The sequence below is a fragment of the Mustela nigripes genome, chromosome 7 (genome assembly GCF_022355385.1).
Source record: "Mustela nigripes isolate SB6536 chromosome 7, MUSNIG.SB6536, whole genome shotgun sequence".
Lineage (NCBI taxonomy): Eukaryota > Metazoa > Chordata > Mammalia > Carnivora > Mustelidae > Mustela > Mustela nigripes.
In genome coordinates, this window is record NC_081563.1 from 104,747,832 (window position 1) to 104,774,883 (window position 27,052).

Below are 27,052 nucleotides of genomic sequence, written 5' to 3' on the forward strand. Positions count from 1 at the left end.
ACATACATACATACACACACACACACACACACACACACACACGCTATTGGTGCCCCCTACATACATACATACATACATACACACACACACACACACACACACACACACACACCCTTCCACGCACCGTGCTAGCTGCTAACAGCTCACAGCTGTTCCTTCTCTAGAGCACTAGCCTTGGCCAAACAGCCACTCCATGCCTCTTCCTTCCAGCTCACAGTGTATGAATGACTGGATGGGGGTACAGAGGCCAGCGCCCCTCCCACACTCCTGTGCTACAGTTCACACTCCAGGGGTTCCCCTGGGATTAGGCTGAAGCCAGACTCCAGCTGAGACCCTTGCTCAGCTCTCTCCCCTGCCCCATCTGCTGCCTTCAGCTCCCTTCTGTACCCCGATCCCTGTCTCAGGCTCTGCTTCTAAGAAACCTGACTCAAAACAGATGCCAAATGGGACAGGGTTAGCTCCATGCCCCAACTCGTGATCTTGTAGGAAATGATGACCCCTGAGCTCAGGGTGGCTTCTTGGCAAGGCTTCATGGGGCATTGAGGGGGCAGGGGAGAGTGGTGAACCTGAGCTTTCAGACCCATCACAGCCATGTAAGCTTGCAGATGTACTTTCGGCTGTCCCAGCCCTTCCTGGGATTCAGGGAGTTAACTGCATAGTCACAGATGCTCACATCATCATCTGTGGTTTGTACCTTTACAAACCTTCTAATTCATAGCAAATGGGTAATTTTAGTTGACCAGGGTAGGCCCTCACGAACATGACTGCATTCTGCTTCTTTCACCTAATTTGGTAAATTCTTTCAGGATGTACTCAAATTAAAAAGGGAGTTTTTGAATTGTGACTGAAAGGCAGGACAAAGAGGAATTTGCAGGTCTCCTGAGCTTTTCTTAAATCACTAGAGTTCTAAAAGGATGGCATTTCTGGGATCCAAATGAAAGAATTGGCAAATGTACTTAAAGTAGTTGGTGTTCTAAAAATCAGTAACAACTACTTAAAAACCATGTTTAGTATTTTTTACCACGTGTTTAAATTTGTTTTATAACTGAGGCAGAATTGCTTTGCAAGGATACTTTGTAAAAGTACCACCCGATCTGGCCCCCGGATTAGCCTGCCAGATGAAGCCAGCCCAATTGGCTTTGTTAGTCCCATGGGATGTTTGAGCCATCAGGCCTTTCAGGGGGTGGGGGGGTGGGGCTTAAGGAGGCTGTGACTCCTCTGAATGTGCCCTCATGGGACAGAGTGGTTGAGATGAGGAAGGATCATGGCTCCTGTTCTTTTGGAGAGGGTGGGAATTGACAGGGAGCAGGGTAGCTATTGTTGAGAGAGACTGGATGAAGACCCCTCCCACCCGACCCCCACTCCCATCGACTTGCCTGCGTTTTGTCCCTGAGTAGTATCATGTTTTGAAGATCTGCTAGCATGGCCTTGAAGTTTAAAGCTGGATTTGCTATTTGGGCACCTCCCATCTTCCTCTCCTTACAATGGACTTGACATGAGATCTCTTCGAGTCGTGGATTTTGTAGGCTTCATGTGCTAGGCCGTTCTCGACGGTGGTGGTGCAAGAAACAGTGTGCTTAACTCATCTTTGTGTTTGTTTTTGTTTTCTGTTTTTTTTTTCGTTTGTTTTTTTGCAGCTATTTGCCGACAGGGCTGTAGTCTCAAGCATGGGTCTTGCAAACTCCCAGGTGACTGCAGGTAAATGACTAAACTTTTTAAAAAATATTAATCTTTTAGTGCCAGCGAGGGACTGAATTTATTGTGAATACGCCTCTTTTTCTTAGGAGGACAAGAAAGCTTTAAAAAAAAAAAAAAACAAATAAGCACATCCGAAGCTTATTAAATTATACCAGCTGTCTGGTGGAATGTGCACACTTCTCTCTTGGAAGAGAAGAAAAAAAAAAAAAAACTCTTTTGGGCATAGTCAGTGACTTCATGTATTAACTGTTCTGTAAATTGATAACACGTTTTTATAATCTTCCTCTTAAAGTGCTAATGGATGAGATGGAGGGATGTGGGTTTCTTGGAGTCTGTCTCCTCCCCCAGCCTGGTTTCCCATCTCCCAGCCCTCCCCCACTTTTCCCATCACTAGGGGACAGCGGAGCATTCTTTAGAATGGGATTAGTACAATCTCCTGGCCCCTTTGCAGGCGGGAGCCAGGCCGGTGCTGAGAGGTTAATGGCTGCGCTGGAATCTTGTCAGTTGAGCCTGATGAATGTAGACTTTTGCTGCTGGCCTTTGAAGTCTGTTCTTTTATGGTCCCGGACAATGCAGAAGCCAAACCGAGACCCACCCCGACTGCTTCGTGATTACAGTTTTTGGAACCTTCTTGAAATGTACATGATGCCAATTTGGGAAGAGGCTTGTGTCAGGAAATGGTGTTGGTGGCTGTGGCATTTTGACACAGTCTCACACTTCACTCTCCCTCCTCCCAGAGCTGAAGGATTAGCAGATTGAGGGGGCCACTGAAAGGATCCTTGGGGCCTATCACTTTTGCCGTAGAAGCCCCCCTGGTTTGAGCCAAGGGAGGCTTATGAAACCGTCTAAACCAGTGTTATCTCAAACTCCCGTTTCCTGGTGCTGTTAAGATGCAGAGCCTGATCCCATAGGTCTGGGTGGGCCCCAGTCTCTGCCTTTCTGTCAAGGGTCCCCCCCCCCACCATCCTGTGACCCCACTCTTGCTGGTGGGACCATACTTTGGGCATTGCTGCCCCAAACTTCAGTGCCCATGTCAGTAATTTCCCGAATTAACAGAGAAAGTATTGAAATGCTGATTCCTGGGTGCCACCTCACACCCACTGAATCCCGGGCCAGGGTCTGGCCCAGGAATCTGAATCTTGGAGAGCCCCCCCAAAGGATCATGCTGCTCAGTGTATCTGGTAGACTGCAGCTTTAGGAAGAATTCTCAGCAGAGGGTCGGAGCGGGGGTGGTTTCCTCTGTGGCAGCTCTCCTACCGCATCTGTTGCTCTCCTATGCAGCCAGGGGAGGGGAAGCGGGGCACTGAGCTCAGAGGCCTGACTGAAGTCAGAACTAAGGCAGCAGGAAGTAAAATGAAACCAGGTTGATCTGGAATTGTGTCTTCCTGCACTTCAGAGAGAAGCTTATTTTCTGGAAGGATGGGGTTGGGAGGGGGATGTTCTCATCCTCCGCCCCATTGGTGGAAGCGGAGCATGTAATTGACAGCACTGCTGTCAAAAGTCCGAGCAGGAATCCACCTGCCTTCACCCTCCTTAATTAAGGATGTTGTAGAGAAAGTCAGGTCAGCAGCACTCTTAGCCTCTCTGGGCCTGCTCCGCGCTCAGATGAGTATCAGTGGAGACCGACTGCGATTTCTGCTACTGTCATCAGAATGGGCTCGCCACTGCACAGGGGAGGGCACTCCCAGCCGGAACAACAGGCTTTGTTTCCAGAATTTAGCCCTTTCTCTTTCGAAGTCTTCCCTCCCACTCCCTGCCCAGACACGCACCGGTGCCCTTATTTACTTAAGGTGTGATTTTCCCACACATCATTTGCATAGTCTCCTAGCCCATCTTGTTCTGCCTACCTTGAAAGAAAATCAAAACAGAACCTTCTAGCTGAGGAAGTTCAGGTTGTGTCCCGCTCCCAAAATAGTTGAATGGCGAGTTACCTGTAAGCTGTCTTACGGATTATGTATTACAGAGGAGGTGTTTTTGATTGTTTGTTTGTTTTTGTTTTTTTTTTTTTCCCTATTCCCATATGAGAAAACTTCATTGGTTTTGTCGTTCCCAAGTAGACTTAGATTCCTTCTCCTGGGTGCACATGCTTGCTTTATTGCAAGCCTGCCAATAATATCAAACTTAATGATGAATCATCGTAGGAGGAAAGTCACTTCAAATTCTCATGAGAACCTTAATCATATATTATTAAGCTGGGATAACTTTGTGGATGCCTCTTTTAGGGTCAGTATTTTTATTTGTTTTCTTTTGAAGTCATCCATGGCCTCTTGTGGTTTCTTCTTTATGCTTGGGGATCCAGCTCTCATTAATTAGGAGGTGAGGTTGGGTCCTCAGCTGCCTCTTCTTGCTTTTATTAGGCAAATTGAAGAGGTGTAGCCATCCATAATTTGGAAGGGAGTAAGAAAGACAGTAAGAATCCTGCTATTTCCAAATCAGCTCCCTCTTAATATCTTTCAAGCTAAGCTAATCAATCTTTTATTGAATGAAACCCCTCCCCCCACTCCCGCTTATCTAGGTGTCCCTCTGTTTAAAAAAAACTGCAGGATTTATTTTTTTTCTTACTGCTCTGAATGATCACAGTCATTCAGACTGCCGCTCTGTTTTACATAAAGCTGAACCCTCCGTCTGATTAAGTTTAAACCACGCATTCTGGTTGTTCTTTGAGTTGGGTGTGGATGGCTTGTTTGTGGAAGTTAGGAAGTGGTTAGTCAGTGTTCTCAGGGGTTAAGTTGACTCTTGGCCGTGGGTGATTAGCTATTAGTGGGATCCCTATAATTTTCCCATGATAAGGATTAGCTAGCCTGCCTCTGGCTCTCTGGAAACGGAAAGCCTTCCCTTCTTGAGGGTGCCTGTTTTGCAGAGTTATTACTGAGTGGCTCGGGGTGGGGGAGGGCGCTGGTAGTTCTTACTGTGGCTTTTCCCAGGTCCTGTTCTAGAAGTGCTCTGCCCATCCCTGTTTCACGCTCACCCCCTCCGGCACCAGGCTTTCCTTTCTCCTGTTTGTCAAAGCTTGAGTTTTGAGAGGGTGGTTAAAGTTTCCAAGGGCTTGAAACTTGAGGGGGGGGAGGGTGGCTGCTGAGACCCTGCCCTCTCCCCCACCTCAGGTGAAGGTTTATGTTTGTGTTTTTGTTGGGGGATCAAAGGCACCATTTGGCCTCCAAAGAGTACGATTAATGAGGCGCTTATAAAGGAAACTTGACTCTGTTTCCCAATACTAGATAAACTGGGTTGACCTTTTTCTTCCCTCCCTAAAGTGAGAAATAAGTATGAAATGAATTAGTGTGAGCAGCCCCGGTAGTCGGTCATAAATTATCTATGGGATTGGTTCCAAGTGCTGTGGCTTTCCTCACTCTCCTGTGGGTTCCGAGACCTGTACTGCCTCTTTGCCAGAGGAGGGTGCGCACCCCCCCCCATACCCTCCCCCTTTGATTTCCTAAAGCCTCAGGAGGCGGCTTCCTGCCACCCTGGGTGTCTTGTTGCATTTTTGCACACTGGGGTCGTGACTTGCTGTTTAGACAAAGAGCTGGGCTGCTGTGGAAACGCTCCTGACGGGCCGCCTTTGCGAAGACTTTCACATGGCTCTTGTCACCCCAGAGTCCTTCCGTGGCCTCCGTAGCTGACCGGGCGAACTGATTTATTCCACGCCCCCACCCTCGCCCAGCCCTGTGAGCCTGAGAAGAGAGTGGCTTTGTGAGGGCAGCCCCCGCCGGCCTCTCCCCAGACAGCCCTGCTTTTGTCACGAGTCGCCTGGGAGAGGACCTCAGCCCAACCACCAAAAATGTTTGTTTAGACAGAGCCCCCGCACAAACCTTGCAAGTCTGACTGTCCTATCACCACAAAAATGAATAAATAAATAAATAAGAGAAAAGAAAGAAGGAAGACTGGAAGTGGCTGGACTTCTTTTTTTTTTTTTCTTAAATATTTTATTTATTTATTTGCAACAGAGAGAGACAGATCACAAGTAGGCTGAGAGGCAGGCAGAGAGATCAGCAGAGAGCCTGATGCGGGGCTTGATCCCAGGACCCTGGGATCATGACCTGAGCCAAAGGCAGAGGCTTGAACCCACTGAGCCACCCAGGCGCCCCTGGAAACGCCTGGACTTCTTATTCTTAACCTTGCATTTAAATAGCGCAGATTTCCCCGAATGTTCTAAGGACTAAAGGGGGGCATGTGTGCGCGGTCTGTCCCCAGGTGCCAGTATGGCTGGCAGGGCCTGTACTGTGACAAGTGCATCCCACACCCTGGCTGCGTCCATGGCACCTGTAACGAGCCCTGGCAGTGCCTCTGTGAGACCAACTGGGGTGGCCAGCTCTGCGACAAAGGTATACTCCCAGGGGACTGGACCGGGGCGGGAGGCAGGATGGTGGCGGCACAGCCGAACTGAAGGGGTGGGGGCAGCTGTACTCGGGATTTTACTTTGATTTATTTTTATTTGTAGAGGCTTTTCATTCTGAATCTCTTAGAATTTGCCTTTAACTTGTGGTTTGGGATTTTTTTTTTTTTCTGGTTTTATTTTTCAAAAGAGGACTGGCTGGTGGGGGTGGGTGGGGGGAGCACTAGAAACAGGGCCGCTCAGCAGCCTGTATGGCCCGCTCTGAGCCGCTGACCTCCCCGGGTCTCTGGCAGATCTCAACTATTGCGGGACCCGCCAGCCCTGTCTCAACGGGGGAACCTGCAGCAACACGGGTCCCGACAAGTACCAGTGTTCGTGCCCTGAGGGCTATTCGGGATCCAACTGTGAAATCGGTAAGTGGTCCAGGTGGCACAAGAGCCCTTCATTTAATTTTCGGGTACACTCAGCTTAAGAAATAACAGCACACTTTAAGGAGTTGTTAAAGGATGAAAACGGCCTTGGAAGCAAAGTCTTGTCATCCCAGCAGTTCTGTGGGTCTTTGAGACCTCCTGCAAGCAGCGTAAGGGTCTCCCAGCTGGTGATGCTGCCTAGCATGGGGGATGGAGGGGCTGTTTGCCGCACGGTGACCCCAGCCCTGAAATGCCTTGGGATGTGGCCGCAGACACTTGGGAGAGAGAGGCCTTCCTTCTCCCATAGACTCAGCAGGGTTATACAGCACATGCTTGCTTTCATTTTTCTGAAGTGAGCTGGAGCTGGTGGCCCAGGCGTGGGACTTGGCTGCAGGGAGAGGACAGAGGTGGCCCCAAGCGGGAGTCCCTTGCTGACTGCTCTCCTGGTTTTTGCAGCGGAGCACGCGTGCCTGTCTGACCCCTGCCACAATAGAGGTAGCTGCAGGGAGACCTCGCTGGGGTTTGAGTGTGAGTGTTCTCCGGGCTGGACGGGCCCCACGTGTTCCACAAGTAAGTCTGGGCTTTGGCCTGTCTTTTCCTGAGGATCGCTGTATTGAGATACGTGGGTTGGGGGCTGGGACCTGGGCTGGGTTCATTGTCAGGTCTCTGTGATGGGTCTGTCCTGGTGGGAGGGGCCCGGCTTGGGCTTCTAGCCTTGACACCGGGAGTCTCCCTGCATCCTCATCCTAAGTTAGTTCCTGGAGGAAACTTCTGCGTGGATACCTCTGTCCTTGTGTGCTCCCTGGAGCTCGGCCTTCTCTGAATCGAGTCATAGTTCTCCTTGCAGCCATGGAGAAGCTGCCTGCAGGGAAGCTGTCACCTTTGAATTTGGTCATGGGGGGTAGGGGGCCCCCAGAGAGGAAGCTACAGTGCAGAGTTGTTGTGGCTGCAAGGCCTGGCTGCATGGGAGAACCGCCAGGGGGCTGGACTGGACCCTGTAGATGTGGTATTCCCAGTTTGCCTTCGGGATCAAGGAGTCCACATTCTTTTTTTTTTAGATTTTATTTATTTATTTGACAGACAGAGATCACGAGTAGGCAGAGAAGCAGGCAGAGAGAGAGAGGGAAGCAGGTTCCCTGCCAAGCAGAGAGCCCGATGCGGGGCTCGATCCCAGGACCCTGAGATCATGACCTGAGCTGAAGGCAGAAGCTTAATCCACTGAGCCACCCAGGCGCCCCTAAGGAGTCCACATTCTTAAACAAGCACCTGGGTTTCTGAGGTGCAACCAGGCCCGAGAACCACTGTTGTCAGCACCCTGACAGCCTGGTGAAGAACGGGGGTTTGGGGGTCAGGCCACCGGGGCTGGCCCTGTGGCCCTGCCTGCCTCTTGCAGGATGGATCATTACCCCCACTCCCTCTCTGTGTCCTCTTGATATGGGGCAGGAGAATTCCCATGTCTTCTGAACGTGAAGAACCCATTAGCAGATTCAGAGAGCGAGCCTGCTCCTTCATAAGTGGGCAGCGGATGAAGGAAGAGGCCACTGTAGTCCCGGGCAGAAGTGGGGGTGGGGACCCCAGCTGCGTCATTTTGGGAAAGCTCTGTGAGCTAATAAGAATGAAGTTTTCTACCAGTGAAGACTTCTTTTTCCTTGCCTTTTCTTAGCCACCCTTGAGACATGCTGAAACTTTTCTTTAAAAATCAAAGGTGGGCAGAGCTAGATGTCCCATGTTACCAGTGGGATGATGCTCTGGGGATCCAGCTGGCTTTCCCTGCTGCTTAGGTTGGGGATTAAATGAACTGGGGCAGTGGAGGATTTAAAGCTAAAATCGGGCCTTACCGTCACAGCAGTCCCTTAGAGCAGGTGTCTGGCTCTTAAGTGAAGGCTCCTCATGTGAGGGTTGGCATTAAATGATCTAATTGTCAAAGGGACGGAGATTAAATTGCCAGCCCTTTTCCCTTTTGTCCAACAGACATTGATGACTGTTCTCCAAATAACTGTTCCCACGGGGGCACCTGCCAGGACTTGGTTAATGGATTCAAGTGCGTGTGCCCACCCCAGTGGACTGGCAAAACGTGCCAGTTAGGTAAGGAAATTCCTGCATCAGGGTTGGCTTTGATGAGCCGGGCTGTTGAGGAAGATGAGCCTGTGGGTAGTGGTGTGGGTTTGCACACCATCGTGTTAAAAAGTAATTTATTGTCAAGAGTCCACCGGGCCTGGGAGAGAGAACTCGAATGCAAATGGCCTAGCTCTTTTAGGCCCTGTGGGAAAGTCATGAGATTCCTTGAACCATGTCAATCGTCTGTCTGAGGAGCGTTCAGCTGCGTTGCAAACTGGGATGGTCTCATGAGGAATGAGCTGTCTGCATTCTTCCTGCCACATTTAAATCCCAGCAACTAGGCTGCACTGAGTTCAGCACAGCAGTGCCTGGTGGCTTTCTGCTCTCCTATTGGAGGCCAGTTGTTAACCAGCAGCCGGAAAGTTATCAATTAGCATTCCTTATTGGGTAATGGCTAGGGAGCGGGATCAGCTGTTCCAAATAGTGGGAACCTAGTATCTGTGATTTAGCTAGGTTATTAAAATGTCTCCTGGTTCAGAGAAACTATCAATAGGGCTGGGGGCGGGGGAATTGGGGGTAAATCTCCATTTCTCACTGCCCCTCCACATTTCTTTCAGATGCAAATGAATGCGAGGCCAAACCTTGTGTAAATGCCAAATCCTGTAAGAATCTGATCGCAAGCTACTACTGTGATTGCCTCCCAGGCTGGACGGGTCAGAATTGTGACATAAGTGAGTACCTTTGTTTCAATTTTGATTTCTGTGAAACTTTGGTACTGAAGGCTTTCTAGGCCTGTATGTCCGCTCCAGCTCGAAGTGTGGTAAAAGGAGAACCTCGGAGAGGCAGTATTTTTGGAGAGGGAGGGATCAGTGCAGAAGGGAAAACCTGGCACTTTATCAGGCTCCTTAGCCGGTAAAACAGCCATGTGCTGATAAGGTGGCTCAAACAATGATGTGAAGTTCACTTGCTCAGTCTGGAGGAATGAGGGAGGGTTCCCACCCAGTGTAATAACCTTATGCCAGGGGAAGCATACAGGAACTCTGATTTGAGGCTTTTATCTGTCCTGAGCAGAGAACACTTTTCAATTAAGCCCAACTTCAATGGAAATTGCCTCTTTAATATGATGACTTGTTTATTTTTCAGATATTAATGACTGCCTTGGCCAGTGTCAGAATGACGCCTCCTGTCGGGTACGTAAATCTTAGCTTAAAGATGAAAACCTTACTGATTGACACGAATCTGTAAGGTGTATGTGACCCTGGGAGAGCTTGGTCCCTGTGAGATTTAAAAATGCAGGTGGAGAGTGATTCTCTGGACATTTCACTTGGGCTCATGTTACCCACCCCAGCCTCTTGGGAGCCATGTCGAAGGCCTGCACATAGAAATTCCTCTCAAACATTTCGAGAGGCTGGGCACTGAGCGATCTCCGCGGATCAGCGGAACCGCGGCAGTCACGCAGGACTGCCGCAGCCCTGTTTGTGGAGTGCAGAGAAAAAAGCATGTGTTTCTCCCCCCTCCTTCTCCTCTTCCAGGATTTGGTTAATGGTTATCGCTGTATCTGTCCACCTGGCTATGCAGGCGATCACTGTGAGAGGGAGGTCGATGAATGCGCCAGCAACCCCTGTTTGAATGGGGGTCACTGTCAGAATGAAATCAACAGATTCCAGTGTCTGTGTCCCACTGGTTTCTCTGGAAACCTCTGTCAGGTGAGCGATGCTAGAACCTCCATATGCCAAGTTTCTACAGCAGGGCTCCCTCCTCTTGCTGCCCCCTCCTCTGCTCCCTCTCCTATCCCCTTCCCTTCTTACTCTGGAGTCGCCATGAAGTCGGTTAACATCCAGTGACCAGGGACTTCTAGGTGACTGCAGGTAGAAGGACACCGAGGAGTGGTTTTCTTCCTAGTGTCAGCAGCCTGTCGATTTGACTTTGTGCCCCTGACCTCTCCCACTCCGCCCTGTTTTGCCCGTGCATCCCTGCACAGTCTCTGGGACATAACTGTATCATGTAGGGTGTTCTCCTAATGGAAGGAGGTGAAGGGGTCTGATTCCAGCGCCTGCCGCCCCAGAGCAGTTATAATCACAGCTCCGTTTCCTCTCCCCCTTCCCTGCTCCTGGCCCCGCAGCTGGACGTAGATTATTGCGAGCCCAATCCCTGCCAGAACGGCGCCCACTGCTACAACCGTGCCAGTGACTATTTCTGCAAGTGTCCCGAGGACTACGAGGGCAAGAACTGCTCCCACCTTAAAGACCACTGTCGCACCACTCCCTGCGAAGGTACCTCCCCTGCCTGCTGCCCTGGATGGCTGCTGCCTCTTGCCCCATTGGCCGCTGCCCCTTGATATTCTCAGAGGCCGTTCAGATGAGATGGAGAGACCCTAACCTGACTGCTTAGGGAAGCCAGAACATGTGGAAGCCGTTTATTCAGGCTCCGCCGGTAGTAGAGCCAGGTCCCCAGGTAGCTCAGGGGCGAGCATACCTGTTCTGGTTTGCAGCACAGAGATGGCCCTCAAAGCAGCACTGCCAGAACTTTCTGCAGCTGTGGAAATGTCTGCTATCTGCACTGTCGGGTATGGTAGCCCCAGGAGCCTTGAGTGTGACTGGTACAACTAGAAAGGGGGACTTTACTTAATTTTAATTCACCTAAATAGCCACACGTGTCTCGGGGCTGTTATAGTAGGTGACACAGCTTTACAGGTTCTTTGGTCCTTCCTGCTAGCTTATGTATGATTACATAGGAAATGAAGCTGTCCAGCTTCCTTTAGCAAGCTTCTGCCAGGCTGAGGAGATGTCACAGGGAGGAGAGGGCCCACAGACATGTAGGCTTCTTAGCCACCTCAGGGGAAAATGCCTTAAAAACAAACAAAATTCTGTCTGCCTGGAGTTTCAACTTTGCCTGTCACAGTGTGACGTGGCCCACTGCCAGAGTCTCAGCCCCAAGGTGCCTCTTGACTTCTTACCCTCATGAACCAAAGGGTGCCTGTCTCCAGGAAAGCAAGCTTGGTGTAGGTCCTCAGCTTAGGAATGCCATGTCTCTCGGGGGTCCGTGGCCGTGATCTAATCCCGAGTCTGTCTTCTAGTGATTGACAGCTGCACAGTGGCCATGGCTTCCAACGACACACCTGAGGGGGTGCGGTATATTTCCTCGAACGTCTGTGGTCCCCACGGGAAGTGCAAGAGTCAGTCGGGAGGCAAATTCACCTGTGACTGTAACAAAGGCTTCACTGGAACATACTGCCATGAAAGTAAGACCCCTCTCGGGGGATGGGGCAGGGTGCCCCCTCACCCCGCCTCTGCCCAGCTCGGGGAGCATTTGAGCTTGAGTCATTACAGTTGAGGCCAGCGAGGCTTCCCAGTCAACCCAGGGCCCGAGACCAAGTTAGGTTTAATTTATGAGCTCACTGACGCCTCTGACCCTTCAGCACACTTATGTTCTGGAATCTGACTAGTTTGGGTGGTCCCGCTTTTCCGTAGGAATTTTTTCCCAGCTCCCTCCAAGCAGCTTAGTCTCTGAGGCACTAAGACAGACAAGGCATCCTCTGGAGTCTTCTGCCTGATGAACAGCCTGTTGAACTCGAGAAAGGGTCCTGATGGAGTTGAGAATGTGGAGATAGCCCCTGGCCCCTCATTTTCTCAGGAGGTGGTCCTGAGACCAGTGCCTGGCTATGGCGTCGGGTGTCCTTTACTCACCAGCTTTTTGTCTTCGTTTCACAGATATTAACGACTGTGAGAGCAACCCCTGTAAAAATGGTGGCACTTGCATCGATGGGGTCAACTCCTACAAGTGCATCTGCAGTGATGGCTGGGAGGGGGCCTACTGTGAAACCAGTGAGTGTGTGGTCTTTTCTGGGCCAGACAGCTCTGGGATGCTCGGTGTGGGGGTGGGCAGGGGAATCCTCACAGGAGGCTTGTCTTTTTCATGGGAAGGAGGCCCTGAGACCCCAACTGTTCTTGTCCTGGGATAGCATCGCCTGTGTCCTGTTAGTGTTTGTGAGTGCCTATGACAGGCCCCAGGGAGGAGCTTCTGCGAGGAGCTGTAAAGGCAGACTGTCATTAGGACAAAGACCCCTGCTTGCAGGGAATGTAATCCTCTTTCTGTTTTGATTATAATTTCTGCCTGTGCTGACGTTAACTTCCGTGGCAGCGACAGAGGCCTCTCCCTGTCTTGCCACCTTGTGGGGTTACGAGTAACCCAGCTGAGGGCTCCTTTCCTCCTGCTGAAGAGTGAAAGTGTGAAGAGTAAAGTCCCGGGATTGCTCAGCTGGTCTTGGACCTCGGAGTGGAAACCAGCGGGTGGAGGTGGCCATAGGAAGGGGTGCGGTTCTTCCAGGCCGTGAACAGTTCTGGAAACTTCTTGAGCTGGGTGTCTCCTCTTTGATTCTAGACATTAATGACTGCAGCCAGAATCCCTGCCACAATGGGGGCTCGTGTCGTGACCTTGTCAACGACTTTTACTGTGACTGTAAAAATGGGTGGAAAGGAAAGACCTGCCACTCACGTAAGCGGTAGCTGGCGGGGGGTCCCCTCCATCCCCGGAACTCCTCCAGCCTTCCCTGTCTTCTGTGAGGGGGGGCTGGCCAGGGGCTCACACAGAGATCCCCCTCCTTCAGGTGACAGCCAGTGTGACGAGGCCACATGCAACAACGGTGGCACCTGCTATGATGAAGGGGACGCTTTCAAGTGCATGTGCCCTGGAGGCTGGGAAGGGACGACGTGCAACATAGGTAGCTCTGCCCCACATGGGGTTGGCAGTGGGCGTGGCTGTCTTGACACCTAGGACTGTTCTCCCAGCAGGTCTGCTTCTTGGCTCCTGGGACTGTCCGTGGAGCCTCAAGGAGGGTGGTCCTGTCTGTTCTTGTCTTGTAGCCCGGAACAGCAGCTGCCTGCCCAACCCTTGCCACAATGGGGGCACCTGTGTGGTCAACGGGGACTCCTTCACGTGTGTCTGCAAAGAAGGCTGGGAGGGGCCCATCTGTACTCAGAGTGAGTGTCCCTCTGCCCCACATGCCCTGAACTCTGTAAGGGCTGCAGGAGCACAGCCTGACACCCTCAGGGACTCGCGATGGAAACCAGAAGCAGAGCTGTTTGATGTCTGCTTCTGCTTCACCTGGGTCTGTTCTAACGCACTTGATGGACTGCAGCCCTGACCTGGGCATGAGAAAGTCGCCGAGGAGATAAGTGGAGACAGATGGTGTCTGCGCTCCCAGCGTGGGTCTGACCAGCAGCCTGTCTTCCTTCCCTTCTCACAGCCCCCTGCCCGCCCTGAGCGGGGCCTCTTCCTGTGGGGTGTCCCACGGCATAGGGAACAAACTTGTGGCGCAGGCCTGGTTCCAATTGAACAGAGGTCGTCAGCGCCTTTTGCTGGTGTAAACTACGACTCTATCAGACAGGTCTTAGGGAAACAAGGGGTGTTTCTACATACGGTTTTAAACTGCTTTGCCGGATGAAGGCCTCGGTGTTAAGTCGTCTTTTTACTTTGCAGATACCAACGACTGCAGTCCTCATCCCTGGTAAGCATGACCACCTTTGAAGCCAGCCTTTCTTGGACACATTGTGCATGGGTATTCCCCTGGGATCTTGCCTGGAATGCAGGTTCTGCTGCTGGAGGCCTGGGTGGGGCTGCAGACCCTGCCCGGGGCACATATTCCCAGGGGACACTGGTTCTGCTGGTCCGCAGACCACACTTTAATCAGCCAGGCTGTCTCCCCGTTGGGAGCTGAGACTTTCCACCTTGGCTGTCCACGAGGATCACCTGGGGAGCTTTTAGAAGTTTCGATGCCCAGACTGCAACGGAGACCTGTGACTGAGCGCCTCTGGGGGTGGGACCCGGGCACTATTATTTTTAAAGCTCCCCAGGCAATGGGGAGTGTGTCCAGGGGTGAGAGCCACCTAACGTAACTGGCATGGCGCCCCGTGAACTGGCTGGCGGAGTCGTGGATCCGTGGATTGGGAGGTCAGTAACTGAGGCGGTCTTTGCTTTCTTCTTAGTTACAACAGTGGCACCTGTGTAGATGGGGACAACTGGTACCGGTGCGAGTGTGCCCCTGGCTTTGCTGGACCTGACTGCAGAATAAGTAAGGACCAGGCCGAGTTGGTTTCCCCAGTGGTGTTCTTGCCCCTAACTCCCAGCCCTCAGACCAACACTTTTCATCTTGAAAATGGTTAAAGTCACTCTTCCCTTTAGCCCTGCCTGAGAGGTGTATAACGTCCCACCTCCAGCTGGCATTAAGGTTCTGGCTAGGGCCAGAAGCTCCCAGATACCTGCTGATCCTTCCCCCGGTAGTATGGCCCTCGTCTAGGGGAGGGAGTTTACCAGCCACAGAATTGGACGATTAATCCATTCTGAGGCCGCAAGGAAAGAGTGCTTTTCCCCTTGACTACGCTGAAGTCATTGGCACGTGGACATAAGCCACAGAGGACAGAGCTATCGGCAGTGGATGGGACTAGGGTCTAGTGGTTTCCAAAGGTTTGGTCAGGCCTTGGTGAAATGATTAAAACAGGAGGCAGGCAGTACAGTTTTTCAGGGTGCTTAAGGTTTTTATTTTGAGACCTTTCCTACCTTTTTATATGCCCTTTAGTTTGGGTGGGATAGCTATAATTTTCATTCTCATCCCAAATCATTTAAAATTTTACTAGTGCTTGAGTCTGGGACTGATTGGTCTCCAGCACTAAGTGGCGGTAGATTTGGTCTATTTCATGTTTCTAAATTGTGTTGGCAAACTGTTGCCTTGACCCACAGCCTCTTTTTGTAAATAAAGTTTTATTGGCACACAGCTACTCCTTTATGTACTGTCTTAAAGCTGCTTTCATGCTACAACAGGGTACAGTAGTAATGACAAAGCCCATTGGCCCACAAAGGTTAAAATATTTGACCCTTTATAAGAACTTTGCCAGTCCTTGCTCTAAGTTGTACCATCTGATAAAAAGGAACCTATTTCATCAAAAATTGCTGCCTCCTGAACTGACCCTCAGCTGCTCAAAAGTCAGGCTAATGATCTTTGGGGGGCAGTAACGTGCTTTTTGGGGTACTGATGATCGATTTATTTAGGTGCTGGTTATGTAACTCATTAAACTCAGTAAACTTATACTTAGGGTCTATATGCTTTATCTGTATGTTAGGTTAGTAAAACCTTAGAAAAAACATCACTGCTTCCCACTGGAGCCTAAACTTAATCTCCACTTCTCCTAGACATCAATGAATGCCAGTCCTCACCATGTGCATTTGGGGCAACCTGTGTGGATGAGATTAATGGCTACCGGTGCGTCTGTCCCCCAGGGCACAGCGGTGCCAAGTGCCAGGAAGGTATGTGGGTCAGCCTGCAGCTGCCCATGGGGCGAGCGGGCCCTAGTCACTGCGGTTACCCTCTGACTGTTCCCGAGCGCGCACTGTGCTTAGGGGGAGAACATGGAAGGGGGATGTGCAGAGGGAGTCACGGGGACCGGGGAAGCCTAAGGGGCCCCCTACAACTAGGGTAGCTGTTTGTAGTCCGGCTCTCGGGCAGTTCTGCTCTGTGACAAACCATCCCAAGACGTGGCCTACAGCAGGCATTCATCGTGTTGCTCGGGGCATGTGGGGCAGATGTAGTGAGAATGGGCTACGGGCTGGGCTCAGGTCTGTTCTGGGCGCTTCCTCCCACTCTGTGGATCAGTAGCCCTATCTGACGAATGGCCAAGCTCAGCTGTGAGCGACTCTGCTCACATCACCCCCCACAAAGGCGGCCCTGGCACAGCCCGGTGGTCAGGGGACCACGTGCGGAGGCAGCCGGTGAGGGAAGAAGACCTGTTCTCCCATGGCCCAGCGCAGAGCTGTAATCCCTCCCTAACAGGGAGGAAGTGAAGAGTAGAGCGCCTAACAGAAAAGGACACCCTTTCCACTCAGGCATCCTACCTTGCAGTTTCAGGGAGACCTTGTATCACTGTGGGGAGTGTGATACCAGATGGAGCCAGGTGGGACGATGACTGCAATGCCTGCCAGTGTCTGAACGGAAGGATCGCCTGCTCCAAGGTACGGCAGGAGGGCTTGCGCCGCTCGCCCCCGTGCTGGGTTTGCTGCTGCCCGGCGTTCCTCCTGAGCTGCCCTCTCCATTTCTCTCTCTCTTTCTCTCTCCAGGTCTGGTGTGGCCCTCGACCTTGCCTGCTCCACAAAGGGCACAGTGAGTGCCCCAGCGGGCAGAGCTGCATCCCGATCCTGGATGACCAGTGCTTTGTCCGCCCCTGCACGGGTGTGGGCGAGTGCCGGTCTTCCAGTCTCCAGCCAGTAAAGACCAAGTGCACCTCCGACCCCTACTACCAGGAGAACTGTGCCAACATCACGTTCACCTTCAACAAGGAGATGATGTCACCGGTAGGGAACCAGCGCTTTTTCAGTTAGGCCTGGCGGTGTGTGTCTGCTTGTTCCGAAGCAGGAACGTCCCCAGCGAGGCGCTTGTCGAGCTTCCATTCCTGACTTCCAAGGAAACCTCAGCTGTTTTTTGTTTTTTTTTCCCTCTTCTTCCAGTATCTTACATGGGTGGTTTTCAAATGTGATTCTAGGGTCTCACCACAGAGCACATTTGTAGCGAATTGAGGAATCTGAATATCTTAAAGAATGTTTCTGCCGAATATTCCATCTACATAGCCTGTGAGCCTTCCCCGTCTGCGAACAATGAAATACACGTGGCTATTGTAAGTACGAGACCCAGTCCCGCTTCATTATTACTTGGTTGTGGGTGGTTCGCAAACTTGAGTTAGCCACTGTCCAGACAGAGCGAGGTCGCTGCAAGTGAGTGTGGCACACGTGTTCAGTAACTTTTAGTAATGGCTCCTGTGGAGTGTTGCCCTGACCGTGCAGCTGACCGTTCTCCTTTTTCCAGTCTGCCGAAGACATCCGGGATGATGGAAACCCGATCAAGGAGATCACTGACAAAATCATAGATCTCGTTAGTAAAAGGGATGGGAATAGCTCACTTATTGCTGCCGTGGCGGAAGTGCGAGTGCAGAGGCGGCCTCTGAAGAACAGAACAGGTAGGTGGCAGGTGGGGACGGTGCCCTGGAGGGAGGACTGTCCGATAGATCTCGGCTCACCACCCAGCAGGTGGGGCATTAGCTGACAGTTTCCCCTCTTGAGGACCACCCCCAGCCCCCCACCCCACCATATAACTGGGGAAAACAGAGGCCAGCTGCCATGACTAAGGTCCTGAGGTGATGGGCAGAGGTACCTTCTTTCCTGGCCACCACACTGCACTCTCGGAAGCCGGCACCACTGCCAAACACGCACCGTCTCTAGGTCCACTGCGGAGCCCTAGGGCAGAGCATTGCTGTGCCCTGAGCTCATGGCCAGGCAAACCCTGCTGTGGCATTCTGGTGTCGTGGGACAGTCTGGCCTAAGCACCGTGAGACACGGGTTTGGTAGGCAGCCTGATGGCCCTGCGGGACAGCCATGCTCACCTTTTGACCCTCATTGTTCGAGTGAGGTGAGAAACTGGGTACATGAGAATATGGGACATCTGAGCTGTGCGTGCTCCGATCGGGTTGCAGGTCATGCTGCAAACCAGATCCTCTAGTGAGCTGCGGCCCGAGGAGCCAGACTTTCCTGGACTGAACCAGATGCTCCTCTCCACAGAGCCATCAGGTGCCTCGAGGAGCTGCTGCTGTGCCTGGTCTTTGGGGACAAACGTGTCAGGGTCCCCAAGGGCCCCAGTCCTGTACTTGCTTATCAAGCTGTGAAGTGACAATATGTGGTTGTGAAAAGGGACTTGTCCCCATGGCACCCCTTTTAGGAATGACGGGCAGGAGCCACACCAGTGTTGGTATTCTGTTGTTCATGTGATGGCTTTTTTTTTCCTTTCCTTCTGAGAGCTCATTGGTTTTGTGCCCGCCTTACAGATTTCCTGGTTCCTCTGCTGAGCTCCGTCTTGACTGTGGCTTGGATCTGTTGCCTGGTGACGGCCTTCTACTGGTGCGTGCGGAAGCGGCGGAAGCCCAGCAGCCACGCTCGCTCGGCCTCCGAGGACAACACCACCAACAACGTGCGGGAGCAGCTGAACCAGATCAAAAACCCCATCGAGAAGCACGGGGCCAACACGGTCCCCATCAAGGATTACGAGAACAAAAACTCCAAAATGTCAAAAATCAGGACACACAACTCTGAGGTGGAGGAGGACGACATGGACAAGCACCAGCAGAAAGCCCGGTTTGCCAAACAGCCGGCCTACACGCTGGTAGACCGAGAGGAGAAGCCCCCCAACGGCACGCCAGCCAAACACCCAAACTGGACAAACAAACAGGACAACAGGGACCTGGAAAGCGCCCAGAGCTTAAACCGGATGGAGTACATCGTATAGCAGAGCGCGGGCGCGGCCGCCGCTAGGTAGAGTCTGAGGGTGCTGGGGGCTTGTAGTTCTTCAACTGTTGTGTCCTAGTCCAGTCTGAGGCTGTCGTTGACTTAGAATTCCTGTGTTAATTTAAGTTTTGACAAGCTGGCTTACACTGGCAATGGTAGTTTCTGTGGTTGGCTGGGAAATCAAATGCTGCATCTCACAGCTATGCAAAAAGCCAGTCCAAAGTGCCCCCCACCCCCTGGCGCACACGGCCCACAGCCACCAGCTCTCGGACCAGGCTCCCCGGACAACGCCCGGCCCCTGGGCCTTGAGCTCCCACTTCTGCCAGCTGTCCCAATGGTGATGCAGTCTTAGGATCATAGTTTTTATTTATATTTATTGACTCTTGAGTTGTTTTTGTATATTGGTTTTATGATGACGTACAAGTAGTTCTGTATTTGAAAGTGCCTTTGCAGCTCAGAACCACAGCAACTATCACAAATGAGTTTATTATTTATTTTTTTTATTGTATTTTGTTGTTGATGTTGTTGGGGGAGGGGGGACTTTGATGTCAGCAGTTGCTGGTAAAATGAAGAATTTAAAGAGGAAAAATGTGTCAAAGTAGAATTTTGTATAGTTATGTAAATAATTCTTTTTTATTAATCACTGTGTATATTTGATTTATTAACTTAATAATCAAGAGCCTTAAAACATCATTCCTTTTTATTTATATGTACGTGTTTAGAGTTGAAGGTTTTTGATAGCATTGTAAGTGTATGGCTTTATTTTTTTGAACTTATTTTCTTACTACGTGTTGCCTATAAGCCAAAATTAAGGTGTTTGAAAATAGTTTAAAACAATAGGATGGGCTTCAGTGCCTGGAATACTGGTGGAATTTTTTTTTTTTTTTGTACGACGTCAGATGTTTAAAACACCTTTTATAGCATCACTTTAAAACACGTTTTAAGGACTGACTGAGGCAGTTTGAAAATTAGTCTAGAACAGCAGGTTCTTTTTTTTTTTTTTTTCTCTGCTTTAGACTTGAAAAGAGACAGGCAGGTGATTGGCTACACAGCAGTTTAAGGGAACAACTTTGAGCTTCAACTTTATGTAGCCAAAACGTGAGTGGTTGAATATCATTAAAAATATCAAATTGTGTGAAGTTGGAAGCACACCAATCTTATTTTGTAAATTCTGATTTCTTTTCACCATTCGTATGTAATACTGAACCACTTGTAGATTTTTTTTTCGTTATCTACTGCATTTAGGGAGTATTCTTATAAGCTAGTTGAATACTTGAACCTTAAAATGTCCAGTAAGATCACTGTTTAGATTTGCCATAGAGTACACTGCCTGCCTTAAATGAGGAAATCAAAATGCTATTGCAAAGTTGAAGATCAAAAAGGCTTATGAAAGTTAATTTCGTTGGCTCATCACTGAGACCGTGAAGATACTTTGTATTGTCCTATTAGTGTTATGAACATACAAATGCATCTCTGATGTGTTGTTCCTGGCAATAAATTTTGAAAAGTACTATTTATTAAATTTTTTGTATGAAACCTGGAACAGTGTGGCCTCTTCTGAGCTCATGTAGTTTTGCTTGGCTCTGCCTTGTGCCCCTGCCACCCCGCCGAGTCTGTTCTGGTAACCGGGGTGTGATAAATAGGCCGCGCTTGACAGGGGCACGGAGGGAAAACTGAAAGCGTTTTCAGCCACAAAATTCAGCTGACGTTCTCCCAAAAAACAACAACAACAAAAAAAGCCAAAAAAAAAAAAAAAAAAAAAAACCACACCACCCTGGCCTGCTGTGAAGCCAGAGAGCTGTGCGAGCCCCATCTCGGGGGCCCTGATTCCCTTGTTACTCAACAGCAAGTGTGAATACTGCTTGAATAAACACCACTGGGTTAACGGCCTGTAGTGTGGAGGTGAATTGTTTGTGAGCACTCATGGGAAATGCCCACCATACTAAAAGGGTTTTTAAAAAGCTTGGAATTAGTGTTCAGGGAGGAAGAGGGTGATTTGGTGCCTTCAATCTTTTTTTTTTCTTTTTCTTTCCCTGGTTACTTGGACTAATATTAATGTCCTGCCATCTGGACCACACCCTCGTGGCTTCTGTGCACGCGCACACCTCCAGGGTGGTTTTATGCACAGGAGGTGGTAGCTAGAAGCTTCTGGGGTCAGAACCATCTACTCCTCACTTGTGCCTGGGGAGTCCGTGTTTGGGTGGCCTCACCACGTAGCCGTGGGGTGCCGGGTAGCTGGCCTTCAAGGAGGTTCCAGAGGTTGCCCATTTGTACCTGTTGAGGACAGGAGAGCTGTGGTTCTTCCTGTGGCTGCTGGTGCCAGATGCCAAATGGCTCTGCCCTCCCCCCCCCCCCACTGCCACCCCCCACATGTGGGGCGGGGGAAGCTTCGCCTCTGGCGCCTCTGTAGCCAGGGATGAGCCGCGGGGACGGGCGCATGGATGGCTTCCAGCAGCGGCGTGGAGCTGCCAGGAGTCCTCTGCTGCTGAGGAGCAAGCCAAAGCTTACTCTCCCTGGAGCTGTCCCCCAGCGTTGCACAGTCGGCCACCCGCCACCTCCGGTTTGCATAGGTTTTTCTTCTTTCTTGGGGAAGTTTTCTTCTATCAGGCTAGGAACTTTGTTCTCTGATGGGTGTCTGTTTAAGAAAGGGCGACGGGCTTTAAAAATATCCCTAGCTTTTTGTGCCTGAGCAGAGAGCACTGAGGAGTCAGAATGTCAGAATTCAGAGCAGTGTGCCTGGGCTTGCTGGGAAGGCAGCCTAAAGGACCTGGACACCAGCGAGTCTGGATTCCCACGACATCTCCCTGCCCTGGTGGAGCTGTACTTTCTGTCCCTAATCTCTGCCAGTGAACATTTGGTTTCTGGAAGGTAGGGTGGCTGGGAGGGAGGGAGTGCTCCGGTATAGACCCAGTGAGCCAGGACACCATCTGATTTAGCAGTGCTCAACTCAAACCCCATCCCAAAGCAATACCTTGCTCCAGTGGTTTGTGAACTTGGATTCTTCAGGACCCCAGAATTCCTTGGGTAGTTGCCAAGTGCTTTAGTGCCAAGAGGAAAACAAAAAGTTTAATGAGCCTCTGCAATTCTTTATTCCAGGAGGGACGTGATCTTGAGATTCACATTTGTTTTAAGAAGACTTCTCAGTAGTGAGAAGGCAGAGATCAGGCTCCTCTGGGCATGGCTCAAAGCCAGGCCCTTGATCCTAAGGGGCAGTTTTCCCCTTTCTCCAGGTAGAGGTAATCAGGCAAGGGAGCTCTGGTTATCTTGGGGACGACGTGGAAAAGAAAGGACTCCATACCTTTCCCATTCCCCATTAATGTTCTGGGCCCTCTTCAAGCAGACCCTGGAAGAGAAATAAGTTTTTCGTCCAGAAACGTGACCAACTCAAGCCCCAGCATTAGACCATACCATGAAACTCCAGTAAGGAATTAACTGGAAGCTGACTGTGCTGAGAGAGTCTAGACTTAGACAATGTAAAATCAGGAAAGTGGGTGGTGGCTCTGTCTTAACTGACTACAAGTCCAGTGAGACTGGGCAACAATCAGAAGCATAACTTGACCGCGGGTTTCTCTCCATGTAGAGTCCCAGGCCTGGTCCAGGAGTGGGGATAGGGAATCTGTATTTTCAACAAGCTCTTCCCTCCCTCCCCTTCTTCTCCGGCTTGTGGGTAGTAAAATTTAAGCACAACTCTACTGAAGCACTAAAGTATAAGCTCTTCATTAATTACAATGTTTTTCCTCCTTGTTAAACTGAATTAATTAGCCTGCAAGCCAGTTTGTTGCTAAATTGCCACCTGACATCATTTTTAAGTAAAATAATTGTACTGCCCCTTGAGCAAGTTGTGGTCTCAGTGCTTCATGTTTATTGGCTGATCTGAGGGGTCAGTGAGTCAAAGTTAACTTATTTGGTAAGAATTCTTAGGTACCCAGGAGTCCAAGGAACAAGAGCATGGGTTTCCCACCTTCCTCAACAGTGTATACCTGTCTGTCCAAAAGTGAGCGAGTGTGTCACTAAACACCAGTTGTCTTTAAAGAGTAAAAAAAAAATAAATAAATAAAAATAATTCCTATGGACCTACAGAAGCTTGCAACTTGGGCTGGGCCATGTTTTCTATCATTTCCGCTTCGGCTGCGGCTCCTCGCCTCTACTGGGAATAAGAAGCAGCAGTTCAGAGGTTCCTGGTCTGGGAAGACACACAAGCACTGGGTTATGGGAAGCCTCCTCCTGCTAATGTGTATTTATACTTTGTGAGCTCTGATTCATCCTAGCATTGGAACAGAAATCTGCTTCCTGAGGTTCTGTTTTTAAATAGATAGTTTGCAAAAACAACAATTATTTTTCTTAGCATTTTTTTTTCCACCCCACAAGCAGCTAAACATCCCGGCCTGGGCTATGTCAGTCTCCAGCAATGCCAACAGACAGCTTGGGTACTGGAGGCAGAAGGGTGCCCCAGGGCAGTTCTGTAGAGTGTCGGCCCCAGAAGTGTTAAAAACAAAGGTTAGAAACCATTAGGGCAATCTTGTTGCGTCACTTCAAATCCATGAGACATTTCTGGGACTATTAAAAATAACGAATTTCCCTTTGTGAACAGCTGCCTTCCGACGGTGGTTAAAAGTAAGGGCAAGTGGGGGTGATGCTCACGGGACCCCAGGTCCCATGGCACGCCCGCATGGCACCCTTTGAGTGCGTGTCAAAAGGGCGTGGCTCTCTTGCTTTGGACATAAATTCCACCTCTGTTACTTGCTCTTGCATGCCGGGCACAACCTTCCTGGCTTAGAGTGTGTTTCTTTCAAGTCCCAGGCAACTTTTACAAGTCTTAAATTATGTATCATTAGGCATGGGTCTGGTATTAACCTGTGATACGCACAAGTCGGGCGGGGGTTAAAAAACTTGGAGAGAGTGAAGGCTCTCCAACCAATAGGAACCTGTCTGCTGCCTCCCTGACCGCGCCCCCCGCCCCCGCCCCTTCCCCTGCAGTATCCTCACCAGGGCACCTGAAGGTTGAGTTATCGGGAGAGCAAAAGCAGATGCCAGCAACATGAAAGAAACAGCTTTGTTTTAAAGAGAAGCTCTCCCAGCAGGGCCAGTGGGGCTGCTCTGTGGTCCCCGAGGGGAATCCAAGTTTGCAGCTGGCTTCCTAATGACTACTCAGGCAACCGAACGATTTGGCTCCCACTCTGACCCTGAAGAGTGCAGAGAGGCTTCCTTTCATCAGGGCCGTGACATGCGCAGTTGAAAAGCCTCCGTCTTAGACTCACTGGACAGTGATGCAATTGGAGACCTTACCCATCAAAGGCTCCAACCCACATTATTTTCCCAGGATGGGAAACTGAGGCCTAGTGAGGTTGGAGGATTTGCCTACGGCCACACAGAGGGTTAGCAACAGCCGAGACTAGAACCTCGAGCTCCTGCAGCTTGGGTTGCTGTAGTTTCTGGGGATTTGCCAGATTTATGTCCAGATCCTGCCTTTGGTGTGAATTTCAAAGGCACACAATTGGGAGAGCAGTGATTAACAAAAAGGGGCTGCAAAGCCTCAAGGGAGGCTGCAGAGAGCTGCCAAGGAAACACTGTCCCCAGGCTGAGCGGTGCCTCCCGCAGGTTTCGCCTAGAAAAGTGACATCTTTATAAATCTGATAGCAACAGGTATTTTCTGAACCAAAGGCTGACTAAGCCCTGTCCCTTTGGAGGTGGTTCCTTTGTTCTTGGGCAGCTTCAGATTTCCTTCTCAGTTTCTGCTTCACAGAACTAGAACATAAGACTGAAGGAAAAGAGGCTCAGAAAGGAAACTGACAGCCTCACTCACTACACCCTACTCCTCTGTGCACGAACCCGCAGGCACACACACGCATGTGCACACACACACGCACGCACACACTCCTTACACCTCTCAGGACGTTGGTGCTGGTCTCCATGTATGAAAGGGGGTTGGGAGGGTCCTGGCCAGTGTCAGGTGATGGCAACTGTGATTCGGCTTCATCCCATATTCCCTCAACACCCCTGCTTCCCCCCCGCAAGGCTACTTCCAGATTATTCATGGAAAAATCATCCAAGCATTGAACAATACTAACATCCACGTAGCCTGAATGCAATGAAGTTCACCCTGTCCAGTGCACAGCTGGGCCAGCACAGGCAGATCTGGGAGTTCCTGGCACTGCCTATGGGCAGCTCTCCTTCCTCCACCCAACACCCCAAAAAGCCTACTCCTCCGTGCTCTCCCCACCCACCACAGAGGGATTAGGAATATATCCCACAAGTCAACTTTAACCTGTTTGTCGTGTCAGGATAAGCCAGAACTACATATTATGCAAAAATTTTCTTATGCGCTGAGGCACCCACGCTGAACAACTAGGAAAAACCTCAACCTGGAGACTAAAAACATAAACTCTCCAAGTTCAGGACGTTAACAATCAGATTCTCTCTAGGGTCTCTCTCTCTCTGGCTTTGCCAGGATGGTGTGTGGAAGTGTTTTTTAAAAAGGAAGCAAGGCCCAATGCAGAAAGGGAGAGCAAAAATGTGAAACAGCTACAGGTTTGCACAAAACTAAGGACAAAGTGCGAGCGAAAGGAAAGAGAGTGGGAAGAGGTCTGAAGGGGGTGGGCAAGACCTCTCCAAACCTCCTTTCCCTACACAGCCACGACCCCAGTATTTCTGCATGTCCTGGGAGCTCTTGGTACAACATTCAACAAAAGAGGTCCTGAACATTTCCTCCAGGGTGCCGTGCCTCCACGTGGGCCTGATGAGCAGCCTGTTGGCTTTTACCTTCTTGGTATGCAAAGCCAGGCTGTCTGCTGAGTGGCAAAGGCATATGCTCTGGAGCCAGACTTCCTTGATTCCAATCACAGCTCTTCCTTCCCGATTTCTGGCATGGTGTTTTTTTGTTTTGTTTTGTTTTTTTTGCCTTTGCGGTATTAAGCTCACATAGCTGCAGCCCAACAGCAGAATTTCTGTCCTTTGGGGTTGGACAGACCTGGATTCTAGGCTCTGCTACTTACTAACTTCAGAAAGTTCATAAAATTCTTTGCATCTTAGTTTCCTCATCAGTGAAATGATGATAATAAATGTGTGCCACTGTTCATATTCATGAAAAGGGCTGTAAGAAGAAGAAAGAAAAGTGTTCTGTGGGACAGGATGTAGAGTCCACTAAGAGATTAAGGAATCCAGCTAGATTCCAGTGATAGTCTCTGTTCTTGCCACTAAACTGGGCCTCCCTCTGCGAAGAGCTAAGGAAGGGCCATTGGATCTGGAGGTAGACAAAAATCCAAGATGGCCCCCAGAGATTCCTGGGCCCTGGCTATTTGATTGAACACTAATCCAAGTACTGCTGTGAAGGGATTTTGCAGAAGTAATTAAAGTCTCCAATTAGTTGGCCTTAAATTATGGAGATTTTCCAAGTGGGGCTGACCTAATCACAGGAGCTCTTTAAAAGCAGGGTTTTTTTTTCCCTCTGGCTGGTCTCAGGAGAAGTCAGAGACACAAAATGTGAGAGGTTCAGCATAAGGGGGGGGCTTTCTCCATACTTGAGACAAAGGCGGCTATGGGGCAAAAACCCGAGAATGGCCTCCAGTTGCTGAGTGAATTCCCCTGATCACCAACAGGAGGCTGGAGTCCACAGTGTTAAAATGGCAAGGAACTGAATTTTGTCAAAAAACCCAAGGGAGCTTGGGAATGGGTCTTTCCCTAGTTGAGCCTCCAGATGAAGATACAGCCTGACCGACACCCTGATCTGAGTCTCATGAGACCCAGAGCAGAGGATCCAGGTAAAAAGTGTCAGAACCTGTGAGAGCATTGATTTGCAATGTTGCAAGGTGCTAAGCGCGTGGCTGTTCCACAGCAACAGCGAAGTTCTCCTCTAACGGGAGCTGTACCAGGCTCCGTCATGTGGTGGTCTTGGTTCCGGTTACACAAACCATTGGCTTTTCCCCAAATCAGTTCAGTGCCTGCTATCAGTGCAACAGAAAGAGAAGTGTATTCAAGACAAGAATGAACTATAGGACCACAAGAAAACTTGGTTCCTGGTTAAATTCTACAAGTGTGTGGTCTGCCAGTGTAGGCAGCTCTCGACAGCCTCTAAATAATAGCAATCGAACATGGTTCTGTCTTCCATATCCATCCTCCCTACCCTTTTATATAGTTAGAGCCAGACGAGGTAAACCCAGGTGCTTGGCCTTGGAAGGACTTTAGGGCACAAGGTCTTGGGTCAGTTTTCTCTCCTTACGGAATGTGATGTTTGACTTGT

The 27,052-nt window shown here is 50.2% G+C and overlaps 1 protein-coding gene and 1 long non-coding RNA gene across 3 annotated transcripts in view; one reads left to right on the forward strand and one right to left on the reverse strand.

Moving 5' to 3' along the window:
• The window catches only part of JAG1 (jagged canonical Notch ligand 1), a 36,211-nt gene extending 15,852 nt beyond the window's left edge, over positions 1-20,359 (forward strand). Inside the window, exons 5-26 of one of the 2 annotated variants that reach the window (XM_059406532.1) lie at positions 1,638-1,698; positions 5,890-6,020; positions 6,325-6,444; positions 6,898-7,011; positions 8,413-8,526; positions 9,117-9,230; positions 9,643-9,689; positions 10,032-10,205; positions 10,622-10,772; positions 11,576-11,740; positions 12,210-12,323; positions 12,880-12,993; positions 13,106-13,219; positions 13,362-13,478; positions 13,978-14,005; positions 14,484-14,569; positions 15,685-15,798; positions 16,391-16,500; positions 16,606-16,839; positions 17,028-17,159; positions 17,348-17,498; positions 18,360-20,359. In XM_059406532.1, coding sequence (XP_059262515.1) covers positions 1,638-1,698; positions 5,890-6,020; positions 6,325-6,444; positions 6,898-7,011; positions 8,413-8,526; positions 9,117-9,230; positions 9,643-9,689; positions 10,032-10,205; positions 10,622-10,772; positions 11,576-11,740; positions 12,210-12,323; positions 12,880-12,993; positions 13,106-13,219; positions 13,362-13,478; positions 13,978-14,005; positions 14,484-14,569; positions 15,685-15,798; positions 16,391-16,500; positions 16,606-16,839; positions 17,028-17,159; positions 17,348-17,498; positions 18,360-18,817 — 2,963 coding nt within the window. In that variant the 3' untranslated portion in view covers positions 18,818-20,359. The remainder of the gene's footprint in view (positions 1-1,637; positions 1,699-5,889; positions 6,021-6,324; positions 6,445-6,897; positions 7,012-8,412; positions 8,527-9,116; positions 9,231-9,642; positions 9,690-10,031; positions 10,206-10,621; positions 10,773-11,575; positions 11,741-12,209; positions 12,324-12,879; positions 12,994-13,105; positions 13,220-13,361; positions 13,479-13,977; positions 14,006-14,483; positions 14,570-15,684; positions 15,799-16,390; positions 16,501-16,605; positions 16,840-17,027; positions 17,160-17,347; positions 17,499-18,359) is intronic. The other variant, XM_059406533.1, reaches the window with a different exon arrangement.
• Positions 19,992-22,984, reverse strand: LOC132021726 (uncharacterized). The gene is made up of 2 exons (XR_009405435.1): positions 22,895-22,984; positions 19,992-22,159 (listed from the first exon to the last, which is right to left on the reverse strand). It is a non-coding gene; the product is annotated as an uncharacterized LOC132021726 (long non-coding RNA).
• Between the last annotated feature and the right edge of the window lie 4,068 nt (positions 22,985-27,052).